This window comes from Gallinula chloropus (genome assembly GCF_964237585.1).
Source record: "Gallinula chloropus genome assembly, chromosome: 2".
Classification (NCBI taxonomy): Eukaryota; Metazoa; Chordata; class Aves; order Gruiformes; family Rallidae; genus Gallinula; species Gallinula chloropus.
In genome coordinates this window covers 92,134,021-92,150,108 of record NC_140086.1, presented here as the reverse complement: position 1 = coordinate 92,150,108, position 16,088 = coordinate 92,134,021, and the positions used below count along the sequence as shown (strand labels likewise).

At 45.3% G+C, this 16,088-nt stretch overlaps 1 protein-coding gene across 1 annotated transcript in view; it reads right to left on the bottom strand.

Moving 5' to 3' along the window:
• RREB1 (ras responsive element binding protein 1) overlaps nucleotides 1-16,088 on the bottom strand; it is a gene marked incomplete at its 5' end in the record, with an annotated part of 121,531 nt that overhangs the window by 22,441 nt on the left and 83,002 nt on the right. The window contains 2 exons of the mRNA XM_084279841.1: nucleotides 858-1,047; nucleotides 15,108-15,247. Coding sequence (XP_084135967.1) covers nucleotides 858-1,047; nucleotides 15,108-15,247 — 330 coding nt within the window. The remainder of the gene's footprint in view (nucleotides 1-857; nucleotides 1,048-15,107; nucleotides 15,248-16,088) is intronic.

The window sequence follows — 16,088 nt, the reverse complement described above, 5'->3', positions numbered from 1 at the left end:
TCTAGCATCCTGCAGCCAGAAGAGCTGGAAATCAACGCTTTATCCCAAGAAGAAAAGGGCAGATACTGAGCAAGCATGGTCCTGATGCATTGTGCTGTTGATTCCTTCTTTCTTTTTTTTTCTTTTTAAATAGATAGGCAGCTTCACTAAACCCAAACCAACTAGGGCAGGCAAGATTTGACAGAGGGAGGAATAATACCATCCAATAGAAAGCTTTATGGCACTCAGAAAAACCTTTCCCCAGTCAGTCATCTTCAAAGGTGCAAATCTTCAGAACTCATGTAAGGAACACAGTAGAAAGGTATTTGAGAGCATTATGTGGAGAAGTCTTTGAAGATGTCACCATTTAGTAAGAAAAGTGACTACACAAAGTTTTTAATGATAAAATCTTTCATACCACAACTGCATGCTTGTTACAGTAAATTTAAATAAATAATGCCTTCCTTACCACATGTCCTTCCTCCTGATTTTAGATATGGGATGGTTTGGGGAAGGTAAGAACTTGTGTACAGGCTGGAGGGGACAAGAATCCAACACCACCCAAGTTTTCCTTTAAAATATTTTTATAGACCTTTACACAACTACTTATCCACTGGAATGCTGGGGGGGGGGGGGGGGGGGAGGAACCAAACAACAAACCCAACCAATAAAACCAGCAAACCACCAAATAGTCTTTAGATTAAAAAAAAAGAAAAAAGGAAATGCAGGAAGCATTTGAAATGTACACAGACAGTGGTGAGGTGCTTCCCACAAAATATTCTGCACCCAATCTCTGCCTCATCGAGGCGGAGCCTTTCAGTGAGTTCAGAACGCCATGTCATCAGTTGGCACCTCAAGCTCCACAGAACAGGGCCTACCTGAGAAATGCGGGGGAACTTCCTACAGGAGAAGTCCATGAATCCCAAGTCGTGGAAGCCTGCTGGAATTGAAGGGTTGTTCTGAATGAAAGGCTTTCCCATGGGATCTCTGGGAAGCTGCTTGTGGATACCCGCATTATGGCGCAGTAGGCCCCGGTGAGTGCGGAAGGTAATGCAGCAGATGTCACACCTGGAGAGGACAGGGAGAAGGCAGAAGTTACTTACTGGGCGCTGCGAGCTTAAGAACTACATTCTTCCTGCACTGGGCCAGCCTCCTTCCTCTCGCCCCGTGATATTAAGAAGCTGCTAAGTGCAAAATGAAGCCACAGCATGTCAAAAACCTATCACCACAGGAAGGCCATTTCAATCACAGTCACCTTCTACCAGTTTCTGGCTACTAAGTTCAGTGGAAGTTCAAAGAATATACTGCATGAGAACCAAGCGTCCCACGTGGGCAGACAGCGAAGTGGTGACAGAGACCACAGCCTTCTAACAACCTCCCCATAGTCTGACATAAAATATTTCAAGGGCCTTGCACCATTTTTACTACAAAAGTACTATTAAAATAAAAGACATTTTAAAAAGATCAGTAACAAGGAGAGGCTAAATAAGACCTAAGCAGCAAGCAGCTGCAAATGTGTAAATAGCACCTTTTTCAACTACCACTCGAAACCTACTACTGCACACCACTCAAAGACCTGTGTATGAATTTCACCCACACTCCCTTTCCACAAACTTTCACTGATTTTTCTTAAACCTGTTTTGAAAAATAGACTGTTTTGAAAGAAAAAATAGTGCTCCTAGAAAGGGAGGATGGTCATAGGAGGAAGACCTGAAATAGGTTCAACGCTTCTGACACTCATACATTCCCTTCATAGCCAGCGTACCCCAAAGAAAAATGCAGAAGCAGCGTCTTTTCCTACCTACACCTTACTGCAATGATTTCCTGTTTTGCTTAAGTTCTCAAATCCCAAATTCAGCTAAACAAAGTGTCTCACATAAAGCAGATTTGCCTTAAAGGATCAAAGGTGTTGGAAATGAAGCTATGCTTCAAGCAGTAAGAACTATGCAACAACACTTGGTCAACACGCCAACAAACAAGCCTACTGCTTTTAAGTATCTGGGATTTGAGGTCTGCAGCATGACAGGTCTGGTCCACTCTGCATTCAACAAGTGACACGCAGTTTCACTCAACACGGTTCCTTGTTGTTACAACTCCAGCTCCCAACCAAAACATGAGTGTCACAGCAGCAACCACTAGTCAATGTGAGGGAGTCAAGATTCTGCCAGTGAGAACATTATACATGCCAGGGGTTTGTCATAGGTCTCCCCTTGCCTTAGTTCTCCCCATACTGTCTTCATCCTCCACATCAAGGAAAAGGACATGTGCCTACTCATTAAAAAAACATCCTGCAATTAGAAATGACTTCTGACAAATTCCTGAAACCACTCCCTCCCTGTCCTGTCCCTAACAAATTCCCATTGTTGTTCTTTTTATCACTACATAAACTTCCACAGACCTTTTTTATTCCCTGAAAATGAAGAGATAACCAAGTCACCCAACAAAGCAACTGGACTCGTAGTCTCTGAGTGGTGCAAGAAGCAAGCGCGAAGCGTATGTAACACGGCCTTTGCTGTTGCAGTACCTAGAAGGCTGGGACATTAAGTATATGTGGTGGAAGTTTAATCTCTTTTTATCTCCCCTGACAATTCAGTTGCATCCTACCTTTACAGTTATTGCCACCACATCCCTGCATTCCAATAAATACTGAATCAATGCCACTTCCAAAGCAAACGTTTACTTAAAGAGGTCTGCTAAACACGGCAGTGATCTCCGGTGAGGAAGGGGGAATGCATATAGGTAGGGCTGCTCCAGCTTGGCAGCACCTATTCTGTGATGCAAAGCTTTCATCTTCTGCAAAAACAAAACCACACAACCACCAAAACTACAGGAGGGAGGAGGACATTAAAGGGTTAGGGCAGTCACCTGAATAACTAACAGGCTGCTCAAATAAACTGTCTTTTAGAGGTGATGAAAATGCCTCATGTGAAAGCAGGCAGCGCTTCTGGCATGCTCCTCCTGGTACGTCAGCCTCTGGACAACGATGGCTTGGAAGCAATGCTCCTGCACCACTTGGGAGCACTGCCGGTGGTCTGTGGGGCCAGCTGTTCTGCAGAAGGATGAAGGCCCTCACCTCGGGGTGTCTTGAGGCTGTTCCAGGGCCCCCAGTCTGCCTGGCCTCCCCTGGACCAGCAAGCCAATGCAGCAGCCCTCGCACGTTACAGAGCAGACACAGCTACTGCCATTGATGGGACCACAGAGCTACCAGGAGAGCTGGCACCTGCTGTGATACCCCCAGGATTTGGATTAAGCAGGAATCAGCGATGCTGGGCAAGCAGCCAGCTCCCACACACAGTGGGGAGGTGCGCCTCATCCATCTTACACTCCGTCACCTCCACTGGCTGTGTGACACGTTGATTTTAAGCACTGGTTTATTTAGGGCTCCCATCAAAAGCTTCAACTGAGTGTAAATCTTCCAGAGCCAAAACCCGTGTGAAAGTCCTCCATAGTACACCTGTATCAACTACTATGACAGTAAAAATTTGCCATTTAATAATGGTGTGTTCCATGTAGAGGGACCCACCTCCCCACCCCCAAAACAAAAGTAATATATCTTGCAAAAGGAACATGTACTTTCTCTTTTCTAGGTTGTATAGAATTAATATTTTTCTCTTTCCTCCTTAGCCTGAAGACTATTTTCCTTGCTGTGAGTGAAGAAGCAGCAAGCAAAAAGAGAAGACAGGAGGGAAAAGGGTTAAGCTCTCTTTCCATTTGGTCAAAAAACAGGCTCCTAAATCATGACTGTCACCTGAAGATCCAGGCGCTTCAGGCCATATAGATACCCTGTGCCCTGGCTCTGCACCTTGCCCTGGTGTCACAGTTTACAGGACCACAGGAGGGACCCATGGATCCCTCCCCCCCCCCCCGGCTTCCTCCTCAGTGCAGGTATACCTGTGCAGGTGGCCACCACCTGCAACAAAAACAGCCAGAAAAAAGCCCTCCCTGGCAGAGGTTTGGAGTGGCCCCTGCAGAGCAGGCAGCCCAGGCAAGCAGGCGGCCCAGCGGGCTCCAGCAACCCCGCTGGCACCTGGCGCCACTTGCCAAGGACAGGGGAGGTCATTGTAAAGCCACTCCCGCTGCCAGGGGTGCCACCGCGTTGATGGCTCAGGAGGTGTCTCAGGCTCTGCAGACCTCACTTGGGCTTGTCAGTCTCCACCACAGACACAAGCTATTTAAAATACAGGGCCCGTTTGCCCAAGTGCAGGCACAATGGGGTTTTTTGTATGTGGCTGTGTTTGTTGAAGTCCCTCCCCCTCACGTCAAGTAGGAAGGGAGTCTGAGTCGCTCCCAAGTAACATGACATCAGCTCTGAATACAATTACATATGGATGTGCACCTCCTCCAAGAAAAACTTACAGGTACTGAGCTTCAAAACCTAACTAGTTAAGGCAAGCATCATGCTGCATTGACTAAGGCTTGTGTTAATTTAAAATTAAGTAACAATGCCTAACAATGCAGTAACTGGAAGCATTTTGTTAAGGAAGCCTAACCATCACCTTCTCTGTTTTGCCAATACTATTTTCCATCTTTAGGTAGTGTTAATGCCTGCAGTATTTTTAAATCTCAAAACAACAGTCTAAAAGGGGAAGATCAAAGTTTCCTAAGTGACATGAATATTTTTTCATCTTGCCTAAATTGCTTTTTTAAAAAAAAGTTATACAAATGTGGGATGTTTGAGAAGTCCAGCACATCAAATAAATAATCTGAAACATGTGGTAATACTTTGCTCATCATGAACTTTAAAGAAACCAAACAAAACACAAGAAAAAACCCCAACCAACCCCTCTCCTTACAGTTTCACAAGTTCTGCCCACAGGTGCTGCCAAGTAAAACACGGATGGTATGGCTGCTTAGAACAGGTTCTGAGGTTGTTAGCAGAACAGGCAGAGCAATGGCTCAACACCTGAGTGGAGATAAACGCACTCTACTTGCAAGGTAAGTTTCCAGATGTAGCAAATAAAAGCTGCTGTGTTATCATGTGATTGCTAGTCTTGGCCAGAGTTTTCCATTTTCCTATAAATACGATTACAGAGCAGAGAGAAGAAAGCTGTTCAGTTCCAAGCACAGAGAGTCAATTATAAGTAAAAAGGGGGAAAAAAACCCTGCTTTTAGCAGCTAGGGCCACTTTAGAATAAGCTTTATTCTCAATTGCCTTTATGTTTCAGAGTTTTTCATACCTGTAAAATGGGAACCCAATACCAGGGCTCTGGGCAGAGCTGGCAGAGGTGAACAATGCCAGGGGGTGAGAAAACAGAACTGCTAAAACACAGAAGCAGAACTGAAATGTAGCTGTGTGATGACAGCGCAGTGACCAGCCTGACCTTGGTGCTCAGGCCACGTATCACACCAGGCCAGTCTGTTTAATTATTACTGCACCAGTACACCTTTTTCTTTCTTTTTTGTTTTTTAATGTTTCTGTGAAAAACACACTATTTAAAAGCTTTCTACTATAGTAAGTTGGTATTCTTGAAATCTGTAATGCTAATTAGGATATAAAGGCATTTTAACAGGCCTTAAGAAATAGGCAATGCTTTGTGCAGCTTGTTCAAGAAGCAAGCCAGGATTTGCTACACTTACACCAAGCAGCACCTATGCAAGAAAAGTTTACATAAGCGATGCCTGTTGCCTTGCATTACACTCTCCTCTGAGCCAAGTCCAATTTGTAAGCAATGGAAATAGCTTCTTTCTTTAAGGAAAGACATTTTAGGAAGGTAAAGTGGAGACAAAGTTTAAGCAAAATTAATCAGTCTCAATTTTAAGGGTATTGCAGTCCAACATTCAACCCTTCTAAATTTTATATTTGAGTAGTCAAGATGCAAATGCCAAATATTTATAACCATCATCCTGTTACCAAAACATTAAACAAACATTATGCTCTGCATTACCTGAGACTGGCAGTGGGAAAGGGGAAGTGACATTTAGCTTTCTTTTACTTACACTTCTGAAACCACACAAGAAGAGACCAAAAGCTGAAGCTGTCACCCATGCAGCTCACTAACACCACATTGCCCACGTTGTGGGCATCAAAACATAAAACCAGTTTTAATTTCTAGGCTTTGTCTAATTTAAAACGCTTGGTGCCATTTCATCATTTTCCTGTTTGCGCTCTTTAGCAACTGCTGCGAACAGAAGCAAGGAAAACAGAACAAGAATGAAACATATCCTGAGACAGAAGTCAGTAACACTCAGTTATGTTATTAAGTCATCTAACTCCTCCCACTGAAATCCCTAATACATGCTGTAAATAAACTTCCACCCTTGTCCTTACTATTCTCCTTTCTGTCTCATGTTATCTGCAGAATTAATGCAGGTCTCCTTAACAGCAAAGAAAATCCTATGCTGACTTACAAATAATATGGCTGAGCAGAAGAGGAGGACAGGTGATTCCCTGCCATTGGCTCCTGTCTGCACCAGGGACAGGAGCAGGCTCCCAGCCTCTGTGCTGGTAATGTGCACTGCAGAGGAGGCCAACAAAGAGGGGAGGGGAGGTGGGAAAAGGACCGTTTTAAACACAAGGGGTTCACCGCCTGTGAAAGAAAAGCTACCAGGTTACAAACATATTCCTCTTCAGGAAAGGATTTCTTTGCTTCTTTCTCACTTATTTTGGAGCAAGGAGAAAGGAGGGAGATGAGGGAGGGCAAATTGGTTTCTGCTCCTGTGCAACCCCACCCAGGTCCAGATACTCATCTCCTTTTGGATTAAAACCTTTCCTGGCCTCCACACCCAGGGCCCTGGGAAATAACATCCAACAGCTGCACTAATCTCTCCCACTTGCTGCAGATGAGTGATGGAAAAGCAACAGTGCTCTGAACAGTGCTCCTGCCTCCCTCCTGGGGATCCCTGCAGCTACTCCTGCTGTCCTGCAATCCTCCCACCTTCCCCACAGCATCACGTGTCTGACCCCAAAAGGCCTGCTGCTCCCCCGTCTCTTGCCCAATGCTATGGGTCAGTGCTGAAACCACAAGTGGCACAGTAGCCCTGGGAGCCAACTCCCTGCCAGGTGTGACAGGCTGGAGAGGCTCCCTTCCCCTTTCCCAACGCACTGGGGGATGGACACAGCTCACCAGAAGTTCAGAGCACGCTCTCTCACACCCTCAGCAAAGGCAGGAGTTTTCTTTTAACTTTACCTCCCTCCCACCTCCCCACTGTCTCTCCAACTTCACTACCAGTGTATCCGCCGCTCCCTTTAATCCTCTCCCTCAGAGCAGCCACCCTTGGGTGCAGCAGAGGCTGAAACCACAGCGCCAGCCCTTCTATTAATAGAGGGATGCACAATGTCACGTGCATTCCTACAGCCGCGCCGTGGTCCAGACGAGGAGCCTATCGTGCAGGAGCTGTGGCAGCTCCGAATTCAAGCGGGGTGATGTCGTGCTGCAGAAACTTGTCGGCACGCTGAGGCGCCAGCCTCCCTACCCGCCTATCGCCACCCCCACAGCCAGAGCAACCCAAGAGGAGTTCAACCTCTGTAAGGTTTAACGAAAGGCAGGAGCCACCCTGTGCCACCTTTGAACTCTGTGTGTGAGCAATGAAAAAGAATCAGAAAGAAAGGTTTCGCTTCTTCCTAATGCTGCAACGAACTGTGGGTGCCAGCAACACCTGCCAGCCCCAGGTTTTAATGCCTCTGCCCCAGCGGATCTGCAGCTTACTCTTTACCATTTGCTCCAACAGAATTAACGTGCACCTACGAACAAGCAAAGAGAAAATGGGAGATGGCCTGCAGACACTTGCACACAGAACGTAGTTCATTTTCGTCTAATGACCTTTTTAATAATAAAGGTCAAAGTTTTAAAAAACAGAAGTACTGAGAAATTGGCTGGACAGAATCATGGGACAAGAGCTAAAGATCGACATAAATAACAATGCCAGGTTTAATAATTAGGGCAAGCAAACCTGAGCAAAAACAAGCATGCCCTAGGCAACCTTGTGTAGATCCAGGCCTGGAGGTTGGTGGCCCTGCCTGTGGCAGGGGGGTTGGAGCTCCATGATCCTTGGGGTCCCTTCCAACCCATGCCATTCTATGCTTCTATGACTCTCTGATTCTGTGACCAGTGCAGTTCTCTGCAGCTACCAAAACAGGGAGCTGCACAGCATCCAGTATAAAAATCATCACCTGTGCACGCAAACTCAAGTGAACCTTCTGGTATTTTTTGGGGGTAAGGAAAGCTCTTTCTGCCTTCTAACACATATTGCAAATATGGGAGCCAAGTACTTGCATAGTTTCAAAATGACTGGCAAGAGTTTAAAAAAAAAAAATCTATGTATCTACCATGTCAAAACTGCAAAACCACTTTTCACAAGTATTGTAAGAGTAAACACTTCTATAGGCACTTGTCTATCCTATAGCTATCCACTGATGACAACAGACACATGCAGCCAAATCTGGACTGAACACCCTTGCCCTTATCTACCTCCACAGGTGAGCTGTGCTCAGCCTGCAGATGGGTCTGGTAACACAATGAGCAACAGGCAGCACCTCGAGAGAGAGCCCGTGTACAAACACACCCTGGTCATCAAGATCAGGCAGGCTAATAACCTATTTTGGCTCCTTCCCTCCTGTGTACTGCCTCTTACAAGTAGCTTTCCTCTACAGTCAGCTTTGCATTTTACCCACTTTCTATTCTTGCAGCCGAGCTAAGATACTCACCACCATGTGACACACCACGCACGCAGTTTCACATCAGAGCGTCACTCCCTCTGCCCATTCACTATCTGGTATTTTTACTCAGCTGCTCTGGATTCCCAGCCTCCTTGCACAATGAGCTCCCTGATGTGAGCTGACCACTTCTAGGCCAGCGTTGGACTCACACTGCTCTTCAGATGTTTCCCATCTCTCTTTTCTCAACAGAAACTTCAGAAAGCATTTAAAATGCAGTTCTGGTCTGCTTTTGTAAGCCAGCAAACAGACTGATGTTCAACCCACTCATTTTACTTCTCCATTTGCTCAGTAAAAGGATACATTCACGAGCTTGGTTATATCCCCTCTCCTCTGCTTTATCAGCATTAAGAGTTGCATTGTACCATGGTGTATTTTTGGTCCTCACATTTACCAGAGCTGGATTACATTGTCACCAGCTGGCTGGTGGAACTGCTCCTGCACTGAAAATGCTGCCAACAAGAGATCAGGATTTGGTTCCTAGTGCCTGTCAGCAAGACACTGAGCAAGCAGCTTGCAAAGGAGAGCCGAGCAGGAGAGTGACCCAAATCAGCAATGCCACACGACTGACCCTTGTGCGCCTCCATCCTTGGCTATCACAAGTCTTGTAGCTCTGAGTCTGTTAGTAACTCTAGCACCAGTTCCTACCTAAACTATCCTTGCTGGTACAATCTCAAATAGTGACTTAAGAACAGAAGTATCGGGGCCAAAGTATAGTGTGCCAGAACCAAAGGTCAAGGAGGTCCATGACCATGTCTATGCTGGAGTGCTCTCCATCTCTCGCTACTCAACAATCCTATAGGATAATACAACCACCTCAGAATTACCCAACAGCATTCAGAGAGCACAGTATTTCATATTTTGAAGTGCCAACAAGGAATGCTTGTCTGTGTGCACACCAACAGTTGTGACAGAGATGAAAAAGTGGTATGAAATTTCACAATGCAGCATGAAGACTACTCACCATTCATGCTTCAAGTTGCTTCCAGTAACAGTAGTGTCAATTTACTAGGAAAACACTTCCTCTTCCTGCCATGAACCTTTTGTCTCACAAGTCATATGTATTATAAACCACATTTAGTTTTCAAACACATTCACTCCTGTAAGTTTGCAATGTCACTAATACCCTCTTCCCACAGAAGGCTGACCGCGTCTAGGAAAGCAACGTGCTTCACAAAAATGAAGTCAGCAGAATTATCCCCTACTATATAGGGAGAGAAAAGATAGAAAGTGAATTCTTAAAAAGTTGCTTAAGTAGGCATTGGCAAAATCAGGAATGAAACTTAAGGGGCTTTTTCTCATGGGTTTTTTATCTTTCTTTTACATCCTGTACAGTGTGCTTTTACTCAGTCACACTGCAGCTCTGTACACAACTTAAGTCTTGTACTAGTTTTTTCTACCTGTGCTAATGATCAAAATCATCTCCCTACACTTCAAATTTACTTCTTTTTTTTTGTCTATTATATTGCCTCAAAGCTGATGTGCAGAACTGCCCTGAAGAACAGTAACTGGGTGATAAACATGTAATATTCTAAGTAGCTCAAATAATCTTGACTCAAATCTCACCTCCTTTTGCCTTGACTTAAATGGGGCTGCTTACATGCACTGGCTAAACTGAGTCAAGATTGGGATGTAGGTCCAGGTGTCTTGCAGCATCCCACCACCTGACACACATGCACTGGAGAATGGGGATGTGCTGGCAAAGGGGGAAACCTGGTGACCAGCCCAACTGAATTGCAAGCTGCACGTGGCATCTTGTGAAACAATTTACCCTTCTGAGTGAAGCCAGGTAACACCAAGCCATGACAGCAGCGTTTTTCACTCAGGAGTGTTTTCCAGCAATGAGACCTCACAGTTGTTACTTTGGCAAATGTAAAGGCGGGTGACAACAGACACCAATGGCCAGGGCATCCTGACATTGTCCATTCTGGGACCTGAGCTCTTCGTTGCTACGCCTGCTTTGGATCTAACTGCTCAAAACAGCAGCTTTCCATGGTGGCCAACCACTACCCAATCTGACTTTGCTTGTTTCAGCAAAACTTGGGTAGGCAGTTTTGAAGAAGAAGGCAGAATGTAAATGGCTTCTGGTTTTCTTTCTTTGGAAGTTCTACAGAAGCATGTTACCCCAGGACAAGAGAACTACTTTTGCTCTCCTTGTGAAAATATGCCTGGGACTTGGGAAGTTTCAAAGCTTAATATATTATATCAGTTAGAACATGCTCTGTGAAAGGCCAAAAAACTTCATCTACCCTGAATCCGCTCATGGCAGCAGGCATCTACTGGTTCTGGTCACTAGGTCAGCTCAGTGATGTGAGGCAGGCAAAGTCTTTCACACTTTGCAATGGCTATTTATTTCTTGTCTCCTATAAGAAGTTAGCAGTCAAATCCTGCAACAGAAGGCAATGCCACACTGAACCAAATGTGATCAGCAAGTCCCCGTAACACTTGTTACGATCTAGGCTTTTACCATGTTCAATCTGCCACTGCTATTCCTGCTGGGAACTGATGTTGAAATACGTCTCTAAGAGAAGAGGTAACTGCAACACTAGCACCACCCCCTCCTCCTCTCCTCAGGAAGATACACAGCCATGGGAGGCAGCATAAATGTCTCATTGCTGCTGTGAGGAAGGAATAATTGAAAAACCTTTTGCTGATGGTGCACAGTACAGTAAGGAGCCTCCTGGAGAAGGAGAGGAAATATAAAGGGTATGATCTGGTTACAGTGAAACCCAACAGAGGAATTTTATAGTCACGTACTCTTTCAAAAGCCACAGGTTTTGCTTTTAAGCCTGTTCCATTGTACTTGCCAAAGGAAGGTGGAGAAACTTCACAGAGCCCTTCGCGAGGTTTCTCCCCAGGAAATCCTCACGGCTCCTTTGCTCTCACTGCTGATGTTGCTCAGCGCTCTGTCAGGCGACCTTTACAAGCACATTACCATGTTTGACAGCAATCCTCAGCCACAAAAGCTTCCAGAGAAGTTACCCTGCTCCGTGAGGTTTCTCATCTTCCGTGTTGGCTGCACAGCCTTTGAGCGCTCTGCTAATTATATCGACACTCAGATACAAACTCACCAAAATAGATGGTGTCCTGAGGCCCCGGCTGCAGGGAAACAGCTTTAAAGAATCCAGGTAGGGAGGCGAAGGGGGTCAGCCGGCAGCCCTGGGCCACCTCCTATTGCCCGTGGGGACTTCAGACGGCCTGGCTGGAACCAGCTCATGTCACTAATTAGGGTGCAGGTCCCATGGCTTCAAAGGGACAGAGACTGAGCAGGGAGGGTAATACCATGAAGGAGATGCAGTGCCACAGCCCATTGTCAGCGGGACAAAGGGCCCTATTATTGCTCCCGAGAGCAGGACAGTTCTTACCGTAATTAGGAGACAAAGATGCACGATTTAGGATTTTACATAATCAAGAGATACTCTCCCAAGAGGGAGCCCCTCTCACACAATCAGTGGATTAAGCATTGTTTATTCTGCCGAAAGTAAACAATGAGGGGCCTCCCCCCCTCTCGCGGCTTTACATGAAAAAGCAGTAGTGGGGAAGACAATACTGGGGGGTGTTTTTTCATCTGACTTTGAACAGCTAACCCCGTGATTTAAAGTTGGTCATTTGACAGTATCTGGAAGGGTAATGGCCCACCCTGTAAATTAGCCGCTCACAGACTGATCCCGGGGCTGCCAGACAGCCTTACCTTTTCTGCTACTTAGCAGAGGGGGGCCGGGACAGACAGACGCTCTGGGCTGTATTTACACAACAGCTCCACAATAGCAGGATTAAAGGACCTACAAGGAAGCCAGGCAGAGAAGCTCCTGCACAGCCCGGCACTTCGCTGCCGCTGGGGTCGCATCCCTGAAGGGAGGTTGGTACCACTGCCAAGGCAGTGCGCGCTGGTGGATCGCTCCAGACCCCGTGTCCCCTGTAATGTTTGTACCAACTACCGAGGGAGCAGAAAGGAGCCGGATGTTTGCCCTGTGGTTTACAAAGAAAGGCACGGCTAGGTAGATTGAGCATCGCTTGTTTTTGGTAAGGACACAACAGTCTGTGCTGGGCTACCTAAAGCGATAGCTACAAACCAACTGCCAGACCCAGAGCATCTGGCTCAACATCTGATACCAGCCTCACAGAAGTCCTGATCAAGTGACTCTTCTTTTACAGTACTGGCAATAAAAAGAGACCCAGCATGTTCTGCTCCCTGCTTTTGCTCACAACAGAGCTGCTATGCTTTTTTGTTTGAATTTTGTTAAGAGAGAATTCTTCCTCCTTGTCTTCTACATTAGGGAGACACCAGGGTTTGATGAACACCCCCTCACATTGAGCAGGTTGCTCTCCCGCCACGAGCACACCCGCACACGCCGTGCTGCCTCCTCCTCCTCTCATAGTCCTGTGAAGTATTTTCTTCACCTCTTTCACTCAAACCCACCTGCCCCTCAGCCTTACCAAGAGGAATCGTTCTGGTCACACGAACTCAGGACCAAGGAATGGGGTGCCACATTCACCTATCTTGTTAAATCCTACAATCTTGCAAAACACTGAGAACCCGCCAAGGATTTTAGTCCATTCCCTTTGGGATGAAGAGAGTGACCTTAACAGCAGCCCAGACTGCTCTACTTCACCAGAGGACTTTCTGCTAGGTCAGGCCAAGCAGACAGTGCTGTTTCACTTGTCTAGACTAAGACAAAAGGTGTGTTTTAAAAGAGATAGGCAGGGTAAGTTGTGTTTGAATGTGTTTGCTGACCACAGCTTCTCTGTCCTGCCCTATTTCCACTGACATGTCTTAAATTGCTAAAGCAAATATTGATAAAAGCCCCCTTATCATCTTCTAGACAGCCCACAAAGACAAGCATCCCAGCACCAGCCTGAACTCGTGCCCACAGAGCTTGACAATCATGGCTTTAACTTAGGGACACATTTTAGTCTTTGCTACTCAACACAGTCAAGGGTAGCAAAATCCATTTCAGGAGAATATTATCCAAAAGGAAGTCTCCTAATCCTAGAGAAAGAGCTGCATGAAAAGCAACAGCATGTTTGCACAGCCTGTGTGTCTTCCTGCCTTCTTGCAGCAGCCTGCAAAGCTGCCAGGCTGGAAGGGTATCCATTGCACTCTTCTGTCCAGCACTCCAAGCAAGAGAGCCCACCTCTCCACTGGGGTCCATGGCATGTAACTTTGCACAGAGGTCATACCCTTTACAGAAGGTGCAAGAGGAGGCTAACGCCACGATAAGCCTCACGCAACAGCCGCCTTCTCTGAAGCAGAGAGTGTACAGCAAAATTATCTCAGAGTGCCTTTTGTGGGGACTGCAGAGCTCTTACCAGAGAAAAACTGTTTCAGTTGTGCTCTACAATGAAAATTTACTTCATTTAATTCAGTAACAGCAAACTCCATTTAATTAACTACTATTTGCTGGTCCAAGTTGAAGAAAGAGCCTTCCAACTCCTTTCCCCAATAATTACAGCATTTACAATGCCTTTAAAAACGCTTTTAAACATATTTACTAAGGTTTTCTAATTAAAAAACAAATTGGAAAATTTAATAGAATTAATCCCATTTAATAGAACAGGGTGGCTCTGCTCCATGCCAAACTGTATTCAGGAGAGAGTGCTAAGATTTCAAGATGCTGAATTATGCACCCTTCTGAAAACATCGTTAGAGTCCAATGCCCAAAAATGAGCTTAAAACACTGACAAGCTTCTGCAAATGGCCAATCTCCTTTTCTAAAAGAGCAGCTTTTCTACGTGTTTAAACTAGACTTGGAATATCTCTTTTACATCTTCATGTATCCGACTCTACATTTTTCTATGGTCAAAACAGGAAATAAAGAAGTATCACGAGTCACAGGGGCAATTACTTGAACAAAAACACAACACCCAAGCACCTTCCCAAACAATTAGTAACTAATTTTTCCTTATTAAGAGAAGCTGATTTAAGCCAAAATCCACATCATCCCGTAAGCTCAACAGGCAAAAAATCTGAACACATCTTATTGAAAGTGTGGAACCAGCAACTTCTCTATCTTCACTCACGCCCGTGACAGACAACAAAAACTTTTTCTCCAGCTGCTGCCTTCTCTCCAAACACACTAATCTCATAGTTAGGCACCTGAATGCTTTTATCAAGTTTAGCTTCAATATTTAAGCATTTTTAGTTTAACTTGTTAAAATTTTGCGATGTTGGCATTTTCAGTTTTATATAACAGCAGTGATGGATTTGGAGGGGGCTTTAATGCCTTTTAATGAAGGTGCTTTAATGTCTTTTAAAAACATTCGCAGCTATTAACTAGCAAGATTTTCTGTATTTGCAAAAAATAATACAATTACGCCCTAGAGCACCCCAGTGATATAAGATGAGGCAGAAACCTGTTCAAAACCACAAAGGGGAGCAATTAACAGTGCAGGGGTCTGAATGGCTCCTCTGGCTCCCCAGCAGGCTCTCTCAGGCCATCTGGTGACCAGAAACACTCTCGGGACTATTTCTTACCTCAGTGAATTATCTGGATGCGTCTCCATGTGCGACTCCAGCCCATACTTGCAGAAAAACTCTTTGAAACACACTGGACATTGATAAATTTCCTCCTCAGCCTTCCTATCCCCTTCACCGGAGTGACCATCCTCGACAACCTTCAGAGAGAGGGGAAAAAACTTCACTGGACCAAATTTCAAGCAACAAAACAAACATCTGAATTCCTTCTCTTAAAAACCGAAGCAGCAGGCTGCATCTGTAACCCTGCTGCAGGCGACCAAAAATGACTCATTCCAGCATTAGAGAGGGTGAACGCCACAGCCCCTGTGCGTGTGTGAGAGAATGTGCATGAGGGAAAAGGAGGCTCAGTAGGAGATGGGGTAGCAGAGTCACGGATACATCAGGTCTAATGAGAAACTGCAATTTGAACAACTTATAAACCCGTGTGTTTGTGCACTGCCCGACTGACATTCCTCCCCCTTCAGAAAACCAGGCGAGCTGTCAGCCTCAATTATTCCTGCCAACTCCTAACTCAAGTGGTCCAGGGAAAAGGAATGAACTTCTGCATGTTTTCTATAGCCCTCTTCTGATGACAGGGAGAAAAGCATGCGCAGAGAGACAAGGGATACTGAGCTAAATGGAACTGCTACTAGCAGCTTGCCATTTAGAGATAGTGAGTGGAAAGGGTCGAGTTAAGTTTGGCAGCCACCATACATTTTGTATAAATGACTGAAATACACTAAAGTATTTCATAAACAAAACCCTAATGGAAATGTCTAGCCTTCAAATAAATATTTTCTGGTTGCTCTTGCACTCCAATAATGCAGGATTATGCTACTGTGAAATGTACTACAGATTTTTTTTTTCCTCCAGATCAAGAAAAAAATTAAAAAGACTTAAGGCTTTTGCTGCTTTTGAAGTAAACCTAAAAGTTCATGTCACTATTCAGAAAGACTATTATGAAATAAATAGGAAAAAAATAAGGTAAAAGCTGCAGTA